The following is a 21,797-nucleotide window of genomic DNA, read 5'->3' on the forward strand; positions in this document are numbered from 1 at the left end:
TCATCAGTTTTTGACAGTACATTATTCATTTTCAGAAAACCACAACTGATACAAGGACTGTTCTGTTCTGTATGGTAACACTTCTTCAGTTCTTGCTCATTAAAACATACAAATCAGCATTACCCACCACGTCTTCCCTAACCCTAATATTTTTATAAACCCTAAAAAAAATTTAGCATTGTAATTGTTTATGGAATTACTAGCTCATTTAGAAAGTTAACAGTGGTAATATTGTGAAAAAATTATGGATCATTTTGTAAAAGCTGTATGTACACAATTATTGTCTGGCAAACAGATTTGTTGAAATTGTGCTCCATTTAAATATCAAGTAGTTCAAATGAACTGAACATCACACTGCACCATTTTGGATAAATATTATTAAAATGATACTGGTAATGAATTCGAAGAGTGACAGTAGAGTGATGGAAGGAAATGGAACAAACTCTAAAAAACCTGTTAGAAACTTCGGCTTCATGTACCGTAGATACGACTCCAGTGCCGCCGAGATTCGAATTTGGGGGTTCCTACACTCATTGCAACTTAGTGCTCTGTCATCTGAGGTATCAAGGGGACTAAATGATTTCATTTAATAATAATTTCATAATGCTACTACAATTGAAGACTGGTAATAAAATAAGACTGTAAGTGGCAATATATTTGAAAATTAGTTTTTCCAAAAAAAAAAAAAGTCTATGGTCCAATCCACTAAGAAAAAGGATGTCCCATTGTAAATTGTAATTTTACTTAGAGCCTAGCTTCTCCTACTGATGTGCAAAACGTATGATATTACATTTTACGAGTTGCACAAGAAAGCTCTGTTTTCTACTGTTTGTCTCTTTGACATAGCCTTTTTACGTCCAGTCCGTGATCACATCAGGGTCCAGTCTTCAATTTTAGTTCTTGCGTTAAATGTTGGCTACACTTGTATCTAATAGTGACTTTTTAACCATTAAATTGTGTTGGTACCTTGTGTGCAACAGTTCCGGAAGTAACAACATTAATAAGCGAAAGGGAATTTTTCCCTCTACATTATTTCTTTTTGAAAATTAAAACATTTTGTGTATGTAATTTAAATTCTAGTACATACATTCTCATTTTATACTACTTTATCATATCTCTTGTTTGCATTTTTAGTAAGTGTTAGGTGTTTACTTTATTTCATGAGACATCATTGTACGCCTACGCAAATCTAAATTTCCCAAAAATTTTGCCAGTGTGAATGTACAGTACCATATGTTATAGGATGGGCGTTTGAATGTAAGTAAATTAATAACAAAGGAATTATTTTTAAGATTAATTTGACATTTTAATACGTACTGTGTTGTCACGAGACTGAGGTATAGTGATAGAATTTTTTTTTTATAAATGTTTAACCTCGGGTTCTTTCTTTATATTTGATGAGTGATTTCATTCAAAATAATTCTTAACGTGGTAGAGACCGAAAGCACAATGTAGCACTTGTAAGACCTGTAGAAAGCTTGGATTTATAGTTTCACAAGAACGAAACACAGTGTTTTTAATTATTCAAAGATTACTGTATGGGATTACCAGTGGAATAACTTGTGGTTTGATGAGCTTGTCACTTCGTATTAAAATAGGGGTTAATGTAGTGCCTAATTCATTGTTTTAAATTAATGTTACAAATATAATTTTAATCTTGGACCTAATCTATATTCCCCAAAATTTTATTTTTATCTATGATGCGAAAAAGACGAGCTCTTCATTCTTAATGAGTATATTTTCATTATAAAAATAATTGGTTAAATTTCGTTACCTTCCCCACACAGCACTCGGGAGAGAAAACTTACTTAAATTATTGAAACCTTTTCACATTCTTCGGCCTCACGTCTCTTATATATCCCCTCAACTAACCCACTAACCTTGTCACATACCTCGACCTATCGCCTCATTTAACCCATCTAACCCATAACGAAACGCAGATCAGACGTCAGTCTCATGTGTGGTGTGGAAGATATCGAAGATTCGCCAAATAATTATATACATAGGCCTTCATAAAATGTGGTGAAACTTGATATCTCCCCACACTACACTCTGGAGAGAGAACGTACTTGTCGTATATCATTAAACTTTTTCACATTCCTCGGCCTCATGCCACTTAAATATCTCCTCAACTAACCCTCTTACCTTGTCACATACTTCGGCCCATCGCCTCTAACCCATAACGAAATGCAAATCAGACAACATGAGAAGATATCATGTTCATGTGTGGTGAGAGAAGATATCAGAAATTGGCCTAAAAGATTTTTGGGGAAAATTTCAGCATACGGATTCCTCACTGACAATTATATCTTAAAATACTAAAAAGAGCAGATTTGTCTGAGTTTGTCGAATGCGCATCATCATGCTTACGAAAAGGCATTTTTCAGTGTCAATTTATTTTGTGTGCATAAGGTTGGAATTCTGAAGTAAGAGGGAAAAGAAGGAATCCATGTTCTGAAATTTATCCGATTTTTGTTCATAATTTTATTTTTCATAGCAAGGTCTGTTGAGTAGAGAAGCCTGTCGAGAAGCCATTGTATAGTTGTTTAGTCAACTGTTCGAAGATAGGTTCGAAACTCACAAGTGATACCCACCACTTATGAGGCAACTATGCCAGGAGATAACCCTCTGCGGTGGCTGAATGGTCAGACTGTCACGCAGGCGGCCCGGGTTCGATTCCCGGTTAGGTCTGGGATTTTTTTCATTGAAAAAATCCATAGTGACAATTGTGGTGGACAAGGTCGCAGTTGGGATTTTTCCCAGGGTTCTCCCGTTTTTCCCCAAATTAGGCATTTACATCATTCTGTCACCATTTTTCCATTTCGTTATCATTCTGTGGCATTCCCCGAATGCCCGCTGGCGGCTTATGGAGGGTGCTGGCCTAGAGACGAGTGGGGTTGCCTGCTCGAAATCTGGGCACACAGGGAACCTTAGTGTTGTCAGCCGGTGTGTGTTTGGGAATGCGTCACCAGAGGGTCAATGCAATATATCTTAACAAGTCGCAGTGCTGGGCCATAGTTACATATTACACTAATCAGATTTTAGATGTATGCTAATAATTGTTCCTCTGATGCATATCGTCAAGTGAGATGTACATGACAATGAATATTCATTTATTACAGGTTACTTAACTAGAGGACTGGTGATATGAACTGATTACATAAAGTGAAATAAATAATATTCTGAGCTCATTTGCTTAATTTAAAGGAAAATATTGTCACCATAGATTTACGAAGATAGCTGAGGAGATGCCACTCCCCAGCATCTTGAAGAAAGCTTCCACTTATATACTTGGAGTACAGACAGGCACTCCTTCACCACCACCATTTACTGATGGAGAAATTATATTTTGTAAGTTTATACATATTTTAGTAGGATATATAATTAAATCAGTTGTAATGTGTAACAGTTTCTGATATTCACTGTACCAGTAAGAAACTTGACATAAAGCTCAATTTAATTTGTAACTGTTATTTTATTACAAGGTCTGTATTGGTAACAGTTTCTGATATTCACTGTACCAGTAAGAAACTTGACATAAAACTCAATTTAATTTGTAACTGTTATTTTATTACAAGGTCTGTATTGGTAACAGTTTCTGATATTCACTGTACCAGTAAGAAACTTGACATAAAACTAAATTTAATTTGTAACTGTTATTTCATTACAAGGTCTGTATTGGTAACAGTTTCTGATATTCACTGTACCAGTAAGATTTGTAACTTATTTTATTACAAGGTCTGTATTGGTAACAGTTTCTGATATTCACTGTACCAGTAAGAAACTTGACATTAAGCTCAATTTAATTTGTAACTCTTATTTTATTACAAGGTCTGTATTGGTAACAGTTTCTGATATTCACTGTACCAGTAAGAAACTTGACATAAAACTCAATTTAATTTGTAACTGTTATTTTATTACTAGGTCTGTATTGGTAACAGTTCTGATATTCACTGTACCAGTAAGAAACTTAACATAAAGCTCAATTTAACTTAACATAAAGCTCAATTTAATTTGTAACTGTTATTTTATTACAAGGTCTGTATTGGCCATAGTTTCAGATATTCACTGTACCAGTAAGAAACTTAACATAAAGCTCAATTTAATTTGTAACTGTTATTTTATTACTATAGTCCCGTCGCTCTAATTTCCGGCAGCCAATCGCGTTGCAGGTCGGCTACATTTAAACGTGTGCGTCTTGTGATTTGCTGATTCATTTCTTAAGGCTCGATAAATGCTTAATATAATCGCCCGCCATTTTAGCTCTTTCGTTTGCGTTCGCAGAAAGCATACAAAGACGTTATTTGCCGCTCAATCATTTGCTGAATTACATTGCATTTGATTTATTATCATAGGAGCTACGACATGATAATGTTTAACGGTGTGGCAAATAGATTCCTCGTATGGTAGCTCGGCAACGTAAGAACAAAAATGGCGAACGATACTACCTACCTAGACTTTATAGAGCCTTCACGTTCTAAGACGTAAGCAAAGAGGCGGAGTCACGCCGGAAATAACAGCGTCGGGACTATAGGTCTGTATTGAGAAAAATTCACATTACAGAATTTATCTTGCAGAACTTCATTAAGTATTATGCAACATTCGCAATTAATAATATTTATATTTATTTGATACTGAATTTACCGTAAGCAAATATTACGCATCATTTGTAAAGTTATATAGCCATCACATTCAATAATTATTAACTTGAGTAACCATTATGGATAAAAATTAGGCCTACATACCGGTAATCATTTAGTTCCCAAGGCTAGTGGTAGGATTCTTATACACATGTCAATTAAAAGAAAAATAGTTATAATGGAACCATGATTTCAAGAGAGAGCTTCTCCGTGATGTCTGTTTCGTATTAAGCTACCCTTGGACTGACGCCAGTAACATTGCTCTGTAGCCTACTATGTTATACCCTAGATCATATATACCCAGATTGCTCGGCATTATAGGCTTTGACGGTAACAACTTTTGTCAGGTTTACTATGCTGCCATCTAGTTGTTACATAAGGAGTCACGTCATAACTCCCATTTGAATTGCATTAGTGACTATACTGCCATCTTGTGTTTGTTTACGGCGGACGGGTGGCGATCCTGGCGGTTGTTCTCTTCAAGAGCAACCGATTTTAACATAGGAATGAGCAATCTATATGTGATCTGGGATTATACTCATCAGTTTCTGTAACATAATTTAATATCTTAAGTTGGCACCCCATAATTTTCCTTGCGAACAAAAGGATAATAGATCACATTTAGGCTACTTGTAGCTCCTCCTTATCCTCCTGTGTGATAAATAGCCTCACTATGAGTGCAAATTGTATCAGCTTTTTTTGTTTCTGGCTAAGTGGAAGAGAAGGCCTGATGGTCTTAACTTCGCCAGAATAAATAAATATTATTATTAATTTATTATTAATCTTAGCATGCAGGCTTTCACGGCCGGTGTCTAGTTGAAACGGAGCTTTCGGGCTAAGATGCCATGGACTACTGGTGCAGATGTTACCAGACGTTTCGTCTACTACTGCGGCAGACATCTTCAGTGGTTAGGTATCCTCGGTCAAAGTCTTCTGCTCGGGATACCTGTAGCAACTGATAACCTGACTGGTTGCTTGTCCTTATTTATAGAGTTGGGGGTTGGACTTGGTGTTCCGTTGTCGCGGCGGTCCGCACCCGTCAGATCTCTGTGGCCTTGGACTGGCCGTGGTGTTGCATTGTCGCAGCAGTCCGCACCTGCTAGATCCCGGTGGCCTCAGGCTGGTCGTGGTGTGCCATTGTCGCGGCGGTCCTCGCTCGCTAGATTGCGGTGGCTTTGGACTGGTTGTTGTGTTCCATTGTCTTGGCGGACTGCACTCGCAGGATTTCGGTTTCCATCTGTCGTACCGTCACTGTGCACAGGTTTAGTACGAGTCCATTTCAGGACAGGATGCCAGCAGTTGTTAAGTTTCAGACCCTCTGCCGCGCGCCACGACCAGCACGAGGCCACCTGGATCTAGCAGGTGCGGACTGCCGCGACAATGCAACAACAAAACAACAGAGATCCGATGGGTGCAGACTGCCATGACAATGGAACACCAAGTCCAACTCCTGGCTCTATAAATAAGGACAAGCAACCAGTCAGGTTATCAGTTGCTACAGGTATCCTGAGCAGAAGACTTCGACCGAGGATACCTAACCACTGAAGATGTCTGCCGCAGTAATAGACGAAACGTCTGGTAACATCTGCACCAGTAGACCACAGCATCTTAGCCCAAAGCTCTGTTTCAACTAAATTATTATTATTATTATTATTATTATTATTATTATTATTATTATCAGTGATAATGTTAGATAGAGTTTGATGAGGAGATAGATTAGTGACAAGTAGCCCACTTTCAGTGGCAAGGTTAGGTAAGGTTTGGTGAGCAGATAAATTAGTGACAAGTAGTCCACTTTCAGTGAGAAGGTTAGGTAGGATTTGATGAACACTGTCAATGATAAGGTTTGATAAGGAGTTTAGTGACAAGCAGCCACCATTAGTGATGAGGTTAAGTAGGTTCAATAAGGAGATAGATTAGTGACAAGCAGTCACTGTTAGTGATGAGGTTAAGTAGGTTCAGTGAGGAAATAGATTAGTGACAAGCAGTCACTGTTAGTGATGAGGTTAAGTAGGTTCATGAGAAGATAGATTAGTGACAAGCAGTCACTGTTAGTGATGAGGTTAAGTAGGTTCAATGAGGAGATAGATTAGTGACAATCAGTCACTGTTAGTGATGAGGTTAAGTAGGTTCAGTGAGGAGATAGATTAGTGACAAGCAGTCACTGTTAGTGATGAGGTTAAGTAGGTTCATTGAGGAGATAGATTAGTGATGAGGTTAAATAGATTCAGTGAGGAGATAGATTAGTGACAAGCAGTCACTGTTAGTGATGAGGTTAAGTAGGTTCAGTGAGGAGATAGATTAGTGACAAGCAGTCACTGTTAGTGATGAGGTTAAGTAGGTTCAGTGAGGAGATAGATTAGTGATGAGGTTAAGTAGGTTCAATGAGGAGATAGATTAGTGACAAGCAGTCACTGTTAGTGATGAGGTTAAGTAGGTTCATGAGGAGATAGATTAGTGACAAGCAGTCACTGTTAGTGATGAGGTTAAGTAGGTTCATGAGGAGATAGATTAGTGAAAGCAGTCACTGTTAGTGATGAGGTTAAGTAGGTTCAATGAGGAGATAGATTAGTGACAAGCAGTCACTGTTAGTGATGAGGTTAAGTAGGTTCAGTGAGGAGATAGATTAGTGACAAGCAGTCACTGTTAGTGATGAGTTAAGTAGGTTCAGTGAGGAGATAGATTAGTGACAGTCACTGTTAGTGATGAGGTTAAGTAGGTTCAGTGAGGAGATAGATTAGTGACAAGCAGTCACTGTTAGTGATGAGGTTAAGTAGGTTCATGAGGAGATAGATTAGTGACAAGCAGTCACTGTTAGTGATGAGGTTAAGTAGGTTCAGTGAGGAGATAGATTAGTGACAAGCAGTCACTGTTAGTGATGAGGTTACGTAGGTTCAGTGAGGAGATAGATTAGTGACAAGCAGTCACTGTTAGTGATGAGGTTAAGTAGGTTCATGAGGAGATAGATTAGTGACAAGCAGTCACTGTTAGTGATGAGGTTAAGTAGGTTCATGAGGAGATAGATTAGTGACAAGCAGTCACTGTTAGTGATGAGGTTAAGTAGGTTCAGTGAGGAGATTGATTAGTGACAAGCAGTCACTGTTAGTGATGAAGTTACGTAGGTTCAGTGAGGAGATAGATTAGTGACAAGCAGTCACTGTTAGTGATGAGGTTAAGTAGGTTCATGAGGAGATAGATTAGTGACAAGCAGTCACTGTTAGTGATGAGGTTAAGTAGGTTCAGTGAGGAGATAGATTAGTGACAAGCAGTCACTGTTAGTGATGAGGTTAAGTAGGTTCAGTGAGGAGATAGATTAGTGACAAGCAGTCACTGTTAGTGATGAGGTTACGTAGGTTCAGTGAGGAGATAGATTAGTGACAAGCAGTCACTGTTAGTGATGAGGTTAAGTAGGTTCATGAGGAGATAGATTAGTGACAAGCAGTCACTGTTAGTGATGAGGTTAAGTAGGTTCATGAGGAGATAGATTAGTGACAAGCAGTCACTGTTAGTGATGAGGTTAAGTAGGTTCAGTGAGGAGATTGATTAGTGACAAGCAGTCACTGTTAGTGATGAGGTTACGTAGGTTCAGTGAGGAGATAGATTAGTGACAAGCAGTCACTGTTAGTGATGAGGTTAAGTAGGTTCATGAGGAGATAGATTAGTGACAAGCAGTCACTGTTAGTGATGAGGTTACGTAGGTTCAGTGAGGAGATAGATTAGTGACAAGCAGTCACTGTTAGTGATGAGGTTAAGTAGGTTCATGAGGAGATAGATTAGTGACAAGCAGTCACTGTTAGTGATGAGGTTACGTAGGTTCAGTGAGGAGATAGATTAGTGACAAGCAGTCACTGTTAGTGATGAGGTTAAGTAGGTTCATGAGGAGATAGATTAGTGACAAGCAGTCACTGTTAGTGATGAGGTTACGTAGGTTCAGTGAGGAGATAGATTAGTGACAAGCAGTCACTGTTAGTGATGAGGTTAAGTAGGTTCATGAGGAGATAGATTAGTGACAAGCAGTCACTGTTAGTGATGAGGTTACGTAGGTTCAGTGAGGAGATAGATTAGTGACAAGCAGTCACTGTTAGTGATGAGGTTAAGTAGGTTCATGAGGAGATAGATTAGTGACAAGCAGTCACTGTTAGTGATGAGGTTAAGTAGGTTCAGTGAGGAGATAGATTAGTGACAGTCACTGTTAGTGATGAGGTTAAGAGGTTCAATGAGGAGATAGATTAGTGACAAGCAGCCACCATTAGTGATGAGATTATGTAAAGTTTTATGAGGAGACATAAGTGACAAGTAGTCCCACTAATGGCAATAAGGTTTTTTTTTTTTTTTTTTTTTTTTTTTTTTTTTACGGAGAATGGCTCGAAAACTTACACTGCAACCTGAACCTTATTGTGATTATCTCCTTGATAGACATGGTTGTTTTATCTCCTTAGGACCACATTCCTGTAAGTGTTGTGAGTCGCTCTTTGGTGTCATCTATTGATTCAGCTACATAACATTCAGTTTCGACTGAGCTTGCATTGGCATCCATTTTCCAGGATCGTCCCTCCATGCCCTTGGGACTTATGCAGCTTCCTTAGATCGATGCCTTTTGTATGCAAGTCACGGTCTACACCCTGCTGCATCCTTGATCGACTTAAAGCTATTAAAAGACAATAGATGAAGTTGAAATTAATGAAGATGAAATGGATCCGAAGTCTAATGCCAAACGTTATCTAGCAATTCTGCTTCACTTGATTGAAGAGGAAAATTATTTTTATTTTATCTTATTTTATTGGGTTATTTTACGACGCTGTATCAACATCTAGGCTATTTAGCGTCTGAATAAAATGAAGCTGATAATGCCGGTGAAGTGAGTCCGGGGTCCAGCACCGAAAATTACCCAGCATTTGCTCATATTGGGTTGAGGGAAAACCCCGGAAAAAACCTCAACCAGGTAACTTGCCCCGACCGGGATTCGAACCTGGGCCACCTGGTTTCGTGGCCAGACGTGCTGACCGTCACTCCACAGGTGTGGACAAGAGGAAAATTATGGGGAAAAAAAAATCCAACTTAGTAACTTGTCCCAACCAGGATTTGAACCTGGGTCCACTCGATTCAAAGTCAGACAAGCTGTTACTCCACAGTGGTGGATGCCAGTGATAGTGTTAGTAGGGTTTGATGAAGAGATAGATTAGTAACAAGTAGTCCACTGTCAGTGATAAGTATGTTGTGGAGACAGATTAGTGATTGCTTCATGTAAAAACGACACAAATGAATGTCATTATCCCTCTGTTCCTGTTTGCTAGCAGATAAAGATAGTAGCCTATATTATTATACTTGTTTATCAAATTTAAAATCATCTTTAAGTTTAGCAGAATGCTTATTATTTTTCTTTTAGGTAAAAATAATGTATGTGTGCATCCACCAACACTCCTTCGCCAGGCTTGTGATATTGTTCACCATCCTGGCTACTTGACCATCATATGTCAACAGCAGCAGCAATCACAGCAGCAGCAGCATGGTGATGCAAATACGAGCCCTCGGCCCACATTGCAGCTAAGTTGGATACCAAACACTACTTTGCGACGTAATCCCTGGACAATCGAGAAAACCTGTCCATTGTTCTCATATTCTTCAAGGTAAGAAGAATATGTTTATATAACTTCTTTATAAGATAAAATTTACTAACGCAGGTAACATAATACATTACAGAGAAGAATATATGCTATTTATATTTAATGTTAATGTTCATCATAGCACGAAAAATTGAAGAATTTGTTATCCATTCATTTATTCGTACTTTTCTGCCCAAGGAGAGGTCTTTCACGGCAAATCCAGCATTCTCCAATCTTTACTATTTTCTGTTTCCCTCTTTGTCTCTCTCTGCATTTGATCATATATCTTAATGTCGTTATCATCTGATATCTTCTTCGCCCCCGAACTTTTCTCCTATTCGCCAAATTTATTATTAAATAGGCGTATATCAACAATGTACACCTATGTTGCTAGCCAAAAGTTTTGGACAAAATGCAAAAGTTGTATTTATTGCTTGACAAATTTTAGTTTTTCTGGCATGCTAGGACCAAAACTTAAGATATACATTTACGGACATGTGTTGATCAATTGACTCATGCTTGGATCTATGTGATTACAATATAAAAGAAAATCAGAACTCTTATGTCAGTCAATTGGTTTTGCTCTGTTTGTATAGTGGCAGTTTTTGTACTGTGTTTCAGTTAAATCCAAAAGCAATAAATTTCTTTGTCATTTGTTGTAAGGGAAGTATTCCACATACCAAAATTCCATACATGTTATAAGAAGATTTACAGGACACTATTTACCCATTGCTGTCTGTACTGATGTTATAAATGTTATTGGAATCTGAAGAAATAATGAAATTTCGATAAGAGAAACAGGACTTACCCTAGAAGACCTACCCAAAACACAGTTTACTTAATGTAGTAATCATATGGATTTGAACTAAAGCCCAGTATATAAACCACTCACCTAACAGTATACCATATTTTTATATATAGAGTGTTCAAAAAGTATGGAATATTACTCATAACTTCTTAAATTTTAATGTCTTTGTATCCACATCATCAGCAATACCATCAACTGTTACAATTATTTTATACTCTTGAGCTCTCTGAAACTTTTCACGAAAACTCTAGTCTCATTTACAGGACTGTAACTGTGGAATTGTTGAGTACTCTTTATTCTTTTGCTGATTGAAACCTACTCTTCAGGATTTTTTCCTCTTTTTCGTGGTATTCCTTGGTGGGATACAAAAAATTAATGTTTGTGATACTGTCTTTAGCCCAATCATACAGTTGGTGAGGGATCATAATTTGTTCATTTTAGATCATAGGAAGACTTGCCAGTGCTGCTAAATGTTTCATTGTCCCTCCGGCACCATCACACGCATTCTTCTCACTCAATAGTGATTAGTGTGACGAGTATACTAAAAACAAAGCACGTGCTGAACTGTGTTATCGCTATGTGTAAGTACATATATTCGCCCAAAAATGTTTACAAATGATCAGGTGAATCATTTGTGGAAGAATTTAGTGAGTGCAGTGTAGCTTCAGTATCAAAGAGTTGCCAACTTTAACCTTTCGAGTGGGACGATAATTAATTAGATCCCAGTTATGTTGTCCTTCAAGTTAATCTTCTGACATGCAATTGTCTGGACTCTGGGGCTATCCATATACAGTGAGACCTCTCCTTATGGACACCCCCAAGATACGGACACTCCTCATATACGGACTTATTTTTATGTCCCAGCTGAAATAATATAGAAATAATGATAAATTTAACTCTCGTTTACAGACACTCTCAGACATAGACAGCTGTTTCACAGTCCTAAAGCTTGCTTTATCTCTTGACTATGGACAGAACTTTGATTTCAAGACCTAATGTGTTACAAAAGTTGAAACAGAAATTTCTTAACATGAAAGAAGATAATAAGGGTCTTGTAGGCTACCACTAGCCCAGCTGGCTATTCCTTGTTAGCTGGAAGTGGGTGGATAAACAAAGTCATAAAATTTAACCTGTCTGATGGCTCCAAGGTTTCCGCGATCGTGAAATTGTATTTGACACATGATAGGGTTAGTAGGATTATTCTCTTCACTTCAATCAGTTGTTCTGTTTCCAGAGACTTGGCACCTGAACGTAAAGCATAAGTTGTAAACTGTAAATTGCAATACTGCATAACTGTAGACATAGAATAAAATTGCATGGCACAGTACTTTATTTTCCTTTTTCAGTCTTATCTACTGTAGTTCAAGGTTGCAAAGAATGTACTGTAGTATACTATATTTAGAATTAAACTACAGTAATACATTTCATTTAAAGCATGAAGGGATACATAATGCATATTATAAATTTACTGTTAGATTGGGGAGCCTCCCTCCCAATAAAGGACACCTCCCAGATGCGGACAGATTGTTCTGTCGCTTCGATGTCCGTAAATGAGAGGTTTCACTGTATATACATCAGTCACCATTGCTATGAGTCATATAATGGTCGAAGATGGCAATTTCTTGAAGCTATAGTCACAGTCTGAACCAGTGGCGAACTTGTCACAGTGACAAAATCACAGGTCTTCAAATCACACCCCACCACTAAAAGATGTATACACTACTACTTTCAGTTTATAATTAAAACTCATTTTCTTAAATTTTGTGACTTGACCGGTTTTGATATTAGACACTCAAATATTTAAATGGTAATAAAAATCTTAGTGTTGCTTCCTTTGGAAAGGAAAAAATGCTGGAGATCAGAGAGTGTGTGAAAGAACGTTGTCCCTGACTGAGAGAGCTACAAACACAATTTACTGGTTAGACGTTTCTTGCCTGCATTCACTGTTTTGCTGTTAGATATTTCTGGAAGTCAGCATCTAGACTGAGATTGCAGATGTTTTTGCAGAACATCTTGAGATACTGTAGAACTCTCTGTCAATCAAGCAGGAACAAGAATGTATGAGAACAGACACAGTAAGCCAGTAGGCCGCATTGTGTCCGAGGCTGAATAGCAATGTACACTTGAGAGGGGGGGGGGATATTCTTGATGTTGAAAATAGTAGAAAGTATTTTCATTATATGATAACGCCACAACACTAACACAATGTGCTTGCTAGATAGAATATATTCCATAGAACAAATAAATATGAAGAATTACTGCAGTCATCACTAACTCTTAGAATCGAACATGACATTTGAAGGAGAATGCAATATAATCCATGCTTTGTGTGATAAATTTATTTTAAATCCTCAATGAATATGATTGGTTTAAATTTAAAAATTTACATATGTGTTTTGAAGGACCTATGTAATGGTTGTGCCAAAGTAGGATTAAAGTCGAACTTAGTTATCTGTAAACTAAAATATGCGTAAATGTAGTTAATGGCGATTATTCAAATATTACTAGATGATGAATTTATCAGTAGGTATTATTAACTTGAAGAAAAGTTTATTGTTTTAAGAAATGTAATGTAATTATCGAAGTATTTGAAGTTGAACTTACGTATGTTTATGTCTCAGCGTGTGTTACGTGTTTTTGTTGCTGGTTTAATGAATACTGGAACAGAATGGTTGTGTGAGGTTTGGTGTTTACTGGCGTAGTGATTTAAAGGGGATTATTTTAGGTTGCGTAAAGTCGGAATTTTACGATTTTATGTGAGGATGCAAACGGAACTATTTTAAATTGTGTATAAAGGATTCCGGAAATTTAGTAAGTTTTCATTAATTATAGCTTTCTCTTTATTACTTTGTACAATATAATGGATTAAGTTTAGATTTCGTCAATTTTTAAATATCTGATGATGCCGAACAGGCGAAAACGTTCATATCTATTTGAGATGTAATAGCAAATAAAAAAAATTTTCAAATAGATAAACCATATTGATTGAGCATTTAAAGTAAATTTATCATATTCAATAGATTTATCTGAAAACCAAAATGAATTGTAAAATACATGTTTTGTGTGTTAAAACTATACTATGCTTTTTATATCACAGATCAGAGGACCAGGAAGTCACTCCAATAGCAACAATCCCCCATCGTGAGAACAATTGTGAAGATAGTCGTCTTGCACCAGACTATCAGCGACAGAGTTCAGCAGACAGCAGCAGTAGCAGTTGTAGTAATATGTTAGTGCAACATTCGCATGAGTCTAAACCAGATCCCAGTCCTGGACAGATATCTCCCTCCGAGCAACAGGAAGATCCTGTAACAAGCTCAAGTCATTGCTCAGAAAAATCTAGATGTCAGCACACAGAACAAAAATCACACACAACCACAGTATGTACCAGTGAGATTACATCAAATAGTGATAGCAGATGCAGGTCGACATGCAGTGGACAGCAGCCGAAAACAAGACCACATTCACTTGAATGCAAAAGGAGATGGAGTAGCCAAGAATCTAGTTTGCTTGAAGTGCCAGAAGTAGACAGTGAACAAAACAATGGTACAGTCGTCAGTCCTGTTATCAGTATAGAAGAGAGTCAGGAGGACGACACTGCAACCATTCACACCGTGAGTCAGATCAGTCGATCCCCATCACTCACATCTACATGCAGCTTGTCTATTCCTCCTATTGGTGCAGGCACAGGTGGAGGTAAAGTGTGTTGGTCATTTTTGGGTGTTGTGTATCTAAAAAGTTTTATTTTTGCTATTAACATTTCATAAAGAGGTATTAATTTTATTGCTGGTATATGTGTACTACTGTATTTACCTGCATAATGGACACACTCCAATTTTTTGCGTTAAAATTAAAAAAAAAAAATCCTCCGTCTAATAGATGCATAGAGGAGTGTGAATCTGTGACAAATGATAGCAATGATGCTGAACCTAATGAGGTAAGGCTAGTGTTAATAATAACAATAAAGTGTCTTGTCTTATTGTCCCAGTATTCATTGTTACAAGTTATCATCTGTTTATACAACTGCTGCTAACTCGATTGTCTTAAGTGTGACGCAATCGATATATAAATTAGTCGCAGCTTATATATTGTTACATATTCTATCGATTATTTCAGCATTTGAGCTGGCGCATCTTTAATACATGTTCCCCCCCCCCCCCACTAAAATTTTTTCCTCGCATGAAGGATGCACACTAGTTTTTTGTTATAAAAATCGAAAAAAAAGTGTATTTATTATGCAGGTAAATAGAGTAAATATGGATAATAGAATTTGTCTTTACCGGTACTGGAGACTTAATGTTAGTAACAAGATTGATCTTGATATTCAATATTCACTATTTAATACCGTATTGTCCACACCTGTGGAGTAACGGTTAGCGCGTCTAGCCGCGAAACCAGGTGGCCCGGGTTCGATTCCCAGTCGGGGAAAGTTACCTGGTTGAGGTTTTTTCCGAGGTTTTCCCTCAACCTAATATGAGCAAATGCTGGGTAACTTTTGGTGTCGGACCCCGTACTCATTTCACCGACATTATCACCTTCATCTCATTCAGACACTGAATAATCTAAGATGTTGATAAAGTGTCGTAAAATAACCTACTAAAAAAAAAATACCGTATTTACTCGATTATAATACGCACCTCAATTTTTTTATCCTTAAATCCAGAAAAAATTACTAATTGATAAAATAGGGCACCTGTACTAAAAACCACTCAAGATTAAAATTATATTATCAAGATAGGTTATAAAAACACCCTTTCATGAATAATTATTGCTGATTCTTTTGGTTTATTTAGAAGGAAGATAACTGAGTATTAGATACACACACATGGTTTGTTTAGAGACGTGTGTTTATTAAAGGTTGTATACATAAAATCTCAGAATAAAAGAAAGAGTGTCAGTTGTAGTTAAAAATAATATTCGTTTTAATAATGACTGTCAGAAATGGACATGAAATTACAAATGAAAAATGCTTAAAAGACTAGAAAACACGAATCTGCTATAGTCGTTTCCATCAGCAGTTTCCTAGTGAGTATCTCGTAGCATAAATAGAGCATTAATTTAAATTTGTTCGAGTCTGGGTGTTTGCATGTGAATGTAATATGCACCCCAGTTTTCAAGACTGTATTTTGTTAAAAAAAATTGCGTATTATAGTCATGTAAATATGGCATATATATCTTTTCTTTCGTTACACAAGTATAGAAAGTATATAGCGAATCCCTGCTATCCTTATCATCACTTTGACGTTAATGTATGTGCTTGAAAAAGAACATGCATTTCCTATTGTTTATAAAGTAATTAATTAATTTACATAGTCATGTTACTTTTCTTCTCATTTCTCATATTTGTAAATACACTTAATTGACTTCAAAATTTTAAGTGTTATGTTTGAACAATCTTGGTACAATTAATATTTTCTGTGACTTGTCTTCATCTTTATAACTTTTGTTTTAATTTCTTCTTGTAGATGAGATACCACCTTGGATGAGCTCACCTGAATTGTTGGCGCTTCAACATAATCTTACTTTTCCTGAAAGTGCAACAGCATCTCCCATTGTTCGTCGCACACATCGCTGCCGTCGTTTCTCTGTTGACCTCAGTATGGTTCAGTTTTATTGTAATATATTTATTAGCTTTTAAACAAATTTTAAAAAATGTTTTCAGTGTATTAAACACTTGTTAAAAAACTTTTGATTAATTAGAATATAGGTAATTGAATTTACAGCTATAACTATGTTACTTAAGGGCTCCATACACACAAAAACGTACCTGGAAGTAAAATAATCTATACAAGCAAATAATTATGCAAAAAACCTTCATTTCACTGCCATAGAAATGAAGGTTTTTTGCATAATTATTTGCTTGTTTATATTGACTCATCAGTTCAATATGTTCTCAAAAAAAAAAAGTCTGTACAAACTTAAATCCACAGGCAAATCCCCTTGTGTATGGGCGAAAAGTATTAAGACTTTCGGCTTTTCATAAATTGACCTACTTTATTCACGTATGATGTTATTCTTCTCTATGTTAATATTATATTATATAATTTCATTGCCGCTGTAATTTTAATTTTTGTTCCTATTTTATTTTATTTTCTATATTCCTCTTATATTAATATATATTATATAATTTCACTGTAGCTGTAATTTTAATTTTAGTTCCTATTTTATTTTATTTTGTATATTCTCTTATAGGCCTATTAATAATATATCTGAACTGCGACCGAACACGAGCGCTGCTCATTCAGTCCTCAAATTTTATTAATATTACTGTATCTCCTTTTTATATTGATTGTATTATTTTATTTCTGTTTCTCTTGTTGTAATTATATTCTGTATTCTGTATATTTAAATTTAAATAATGAATGAATAAATAAATCAATTAATAAAATAATAGTACATTATACAACGAGCCTATAATGATAGTAATTAAGAAAGCGAGTATGGATGTTTATGAAACGAGCGTAACTTGAAATTACCGGTATTCAGATGTATACATTTTATTTGTATCTGACAAGATCGGAAGTGACCTTGTTCTAGGTCGTGAATTGTGAGATGTGCGCAGACGCGAAAGTATTGATTTTTTCCGAGGAACAATAATGCCATTGACCTTGATGTATAATCCTGTTAAACTTGATAATATTATAACCTTGATTATTGAATTCGACATTGAAAAATGAGATGACAAATTGAATTTATTTGAATATTATTTACAATTAACGCTAATTATTATAGTAACAGAACATAACCTTCTGTGACAGTATTGGATTTCAGCCTCCGTGACTTTTCGCTAACTCTCTTTCGATTGCATATCCGAGAATAATCGATACTTGCGGTTTTATAACAGTACAAAGCTGACTTCTCATTGGCTGAACACATGTAAGCTGAGTTATCATTGGCTGAAGACCTGTACTTTAATGAGTAGGTGTACTTTAATGACATGCATTAAAGGACTGGTACCAGATGTATAATTAGTACATTTTGGCATGGTCGAGCATAAAATAAAATAAAATCTAGCTAGCACTGTTTTGTTGTCATTGACTGTAGAGATACAGATGTTTATTACTTAACGTCCTTTCACTCCAGATATGTAACCATAATCAGGTCCAATACAATAAATATGCCGGAATAAAAATATGGTAATTAATTGTATTAGACAAAATATTCCTGTCATTAATGAAACTTCATAAGAATTTTGTATATAGAACTAATCATAGAATGAAGTCCATATCATTATTTATATTTTGTGTAAATATTAGAATGTTAACAGATCTGTCTGAAATAATCATAATTACTGGAAAATTAACTTAGAGTATTATTAATTGCAGTTCTGATTTGTGCATGGAGTGCTACTGACTAGTATAATTCCATGAAGAAATGAAGAATTCTTTGTTACAGGTCAGATGAGATCACTGCGTCTTTTCTTCAATGATAGTGCATGTACATGTGGCCAGCTAGTTGTTGCATCCAGAGAGAGTCAGTACAAAATCCTGCATTTCCATCATGGAGGATTGGACCGGTTGGCCACAGTCCTCCAAGAATGGAATTTCTTACTCCACAGCCCACAACCTAGAGCAACTGACCAAACTCAGCTTCCATATCGACACTTCATGGTGTGCAGGTATTCATCTTACAGAACAAACTGAAGTATCTGCTGTATGATAACTGATAACCGAAGAGCTAAGGGTTAACATTGGTTACTTAGTGAATGTTGCACTTCCAGGTCTTTCTTCTTCACCAACCTGATCATTGCAAATACGTAATTAATATTGCTTTCGATCGTTCAAAATATTTAATCAACTAACTATTTGAATTTAATCGATTAATCGAGCTTTGATGGATTTGAAAAAAAGTTTTAATATACTGTAACATACAATTATTGTTAAATTTAATTTGTGTTTGGTGATAAGCATAAGTATAAAATGTAAAATGTTTCGTTGAATTACAGAACAATACTATTTTAGTCATTTACTAACATATATATTATGTAGGCTTACAATTCATTGTGTCAATTCTCTGGGGATTTTTGAGATAAACACAAATAAAGAAGTATGAAGACTCGCCTAGTTAATACTGCTTCATCCATGATTTTAAGCATGTGAGTGCATTCACATGGTCTGAATTAAGTGCTGCTCTTCATTTGGTAACTATGTTTCCTGCATCACTATGCACGATTTTTTTCTGTTAAGCACTTCTCCGTGATCGTTCAATTTAAATCCAAATGTTTCACCGAGTTTACTTCTCAAATTCTCATAGGCCTATGACATAATGGACTTTTCACTTCTTTCACAGACCAAAGAAATCTGATTTTTTTCTTTAGCAAACTAAATACACAAGCTTCGTCTAGATACTCAGTAAAGAAACTGCAACAGAACAGCAGACTGGCCCCTATTGTAATCAGGTTACAAAATTTTAGAAAGCAAAGAAGGTAGTTACTCTCTCACTTACACACAGTGTAGCCATGGCAAGGGATGAGGGGGGCGAATTCCAGAAAATATGTAGTTCATATGCGCCATTCAGAGCAGAAGTGGTGTAAGTCAAAAATAGGTAATGAGAATTAAAGTAAACATTCTGTAAAATACAGAGCAAAGTATCAATTAATATTCAATTTATTTAAACTATTAATAGTCAGTGGATAGCAAGAAGGCCATATTAATTGCTACTTTGCACTGTATTTTACAGAATTTTTACTTTAAATCTCATTACCCAATTTTGACTTACACCACTTTTGGTCTGAGCGGCTTATATGCTAGAAAGACGAACTGACAAACTTAATAAGGATTTCGCATTGTGTCTCAACTTTCAATAGGGGTAGACCAGGTCACTTCCTCATATCTTAATCTCTTTCTGAAGTGTTTGTGCAAAGATTTGCCCTATGCTACCTGCTTTGCAGTTACAAAAATAATGGAATTATCGTGTTTGAAGTAAGCAATTTCTGAGAGACGAATATTGTCGGAATTTTTACTCTGAGTTTGTATTAATAAAATAATAATTAATATCAAGTACAACCAATTAATTTTAACCGGCTCGAATATTCGATTAAATATTTTGATCTATTAATCTTAAAATAGAAATTGATCAATTAAGTCCCGCAACACTAGTAATTAGTGCTTCCTTTGCAGTCATTGCAAGCTGTAAATCAGCAATGATGACAAGTTATTGTTTGTTGTTAGAGTCAGTGCATATGCTTTTCTATGCAATACTCTACTTTAGTTCTTCTTATAAAAGAGAAATTACATTTTACAATTTGATTTTACTAATGTACGTAGACCTCTACTGTCTATCCAAAGGAGCACCTAAGGAATATGTGCATTGTTCAAGTAAGTGGGTTGCAGAAGAAAGTCCTAATGTGCAAGACTCATTTTCACATAGACGCCTTTTGCCTTACTTGCTACTTGTATGTTCTAAATGGGAGGCTTTGGAGTATTTACAGCATATTGTACAGATCTAAACTTACAGTTCGTCTTTGCAGGGTATGCACATAATGATTGCAGGGCTTTTATTTGTGTTCTCTTCCTTTTTCTCTTGTCAAATTTTTATACTTCAGAAAGTATTTCTTTATCTTTTTTTACATATATCATCAGAATCATATATTGAGTTGTAATAATAGGTTGAAAGCTGGGGAGAAAAAAGATCAGGATCACATAAAGTAAATTTTTTCAAGAGAGCAAATTGAAAGTTCAGCCATGATCATTCTTTCATACAGTGCTCAAATTTAAACTCTGTGTTTCTCGGACTCTAATCATTTATCCTCAGTAATTTTTGATATGATACACTCACATATTAGTTACCTATTATTATTTTTGTGTATGGGAGGATAATATTAAAATGAATTTGAGGGATGTGGGATATAATGATAGAGACTGGATTAATCTTGTACAGGGAAGGAACCGATGGCGGCAATGAACCTGCGGGTTCCTTAAAAGCCATTTGTAAGTAAGTTATTATTTGTGTGTGCGTGGGTGTGTTTTTTTTTTTAAATAAATAATACATTAAACACTATCCAAACTGAGAGCAACTCAATTCCTACATGAATACGTACAATTATTTCATATCTTAACTACTGAAGCTTTCCTGGTGACGTGATAACTTAAAATTTTCTCAGGTTTCCAGCCAGGTCATAAGTTGGTGATCCACCGACGTTTCGAGGATGTTCATCTTCCTCATCTTCAGGGTTAAATAATATCTAAGGGTACCCAGCATCAGATTAATGCAGCCCGAAAAATCCGGATTGGCTGAACATTCTATTGAAAAAAGCCATTGGGCTAATTTTAATAACACCGAGGTCCTGGCGAAGTGTTCGCGCTACTGGGATAGAAGAGTAAAGGAAACCCTGGCCATAGCGGCGGAATGCAGTAACCTGAATCGGGACTAGGGTCTCCAACTAAGCGCGGCGTGGGCACCGGCTATTAAATTTCTCAATGCCCAGACGACGGGCCGTCATTTACGGAGGATACATAAGAACTCGTCCGCCAAGCCCATTGTGAGACCCGCGGTCAATCAGCCGAACAGCACAAAGCAAGACAACACGTCGGCCACGTTCACGCCGCAGTCCGCACTAATAAGAGCCAATCAGCGCACAGTTCTTCAGCTGACTCCTCCCTCTGGCACTATAAATTAAGGAGCTGGGTACCCTTAGATATCATTTAACCCTGAAGATGAGGAAGATGAACATCCTCGAAACATCGGTGGATCACCAACTTATGACCTGGCTGGAAGCCCGAGAAAATTTTTAGATTTTATTTCTTG

General features: G+C 36.3%; 1 protein-coding gene across 4 annotated transcripts in view; it reads left to right on the forward strand.

Annotated features, from left to right (window-relative positions):
* Positions 1-872: 872 nt before the first annotated feature.
* The window catches only part of TBC1D16 (TBC1 domain family member 16), a 47,847-nt gene continuing 26,922 nt past the window's right edge, over positions 873-21,797 (forward strand). Inside the window, exons 1-6 of one of the 4 annotated variants that reach the window (XM_069829211.1) lie at positions 873-1,257; positions 3,208-3,351; positions 10,027-10,267; positions 14,149-14,747; positions 16,517-16,648; positions 18,447-18,669. In XM_069829211.1, the coding sequence (XP_069685312.1) occupies positions 3,249-3,351; positions 10,027-10,267; positions 14,149-14,747; positions 16,517-16,648; positions 18,447-18,669 (1,298 nt within the window). In that variant the 5' untranslated portion in view covers positions 873-1,257; positions 3,208-3,248. Of the gene's footprint in view, positions 1,258-3,122; positions 3,352-10,026; positions 10,268-14,148; positions 14,748-16,516; positions 16,649-18,446; positions 18,670-21,797 lie in introns of all 4 variants that reach the window. The other 3 variants (XM_069829212.1, XM_069829209.1, XM_069829213.1) reach the window with 3 other exon arrangements.

The sequence above is a fragment of the Periplaneta americana genome, chromosome 6 (genome assembly GCF_040183065.1).
Source record: "Periplaneta americana isolate PAMFEO1 chromosome 6, P.americana_PAMFEO1_priV1, whole genome shotgun sequence".
Taxonomy (NCBI): domain Eukaryota; kingdom Metazoa; phylum Arthropoda; class Insecta; order Blattodea; family Blattidae; genus Periplaneta; species Periplaneta americana.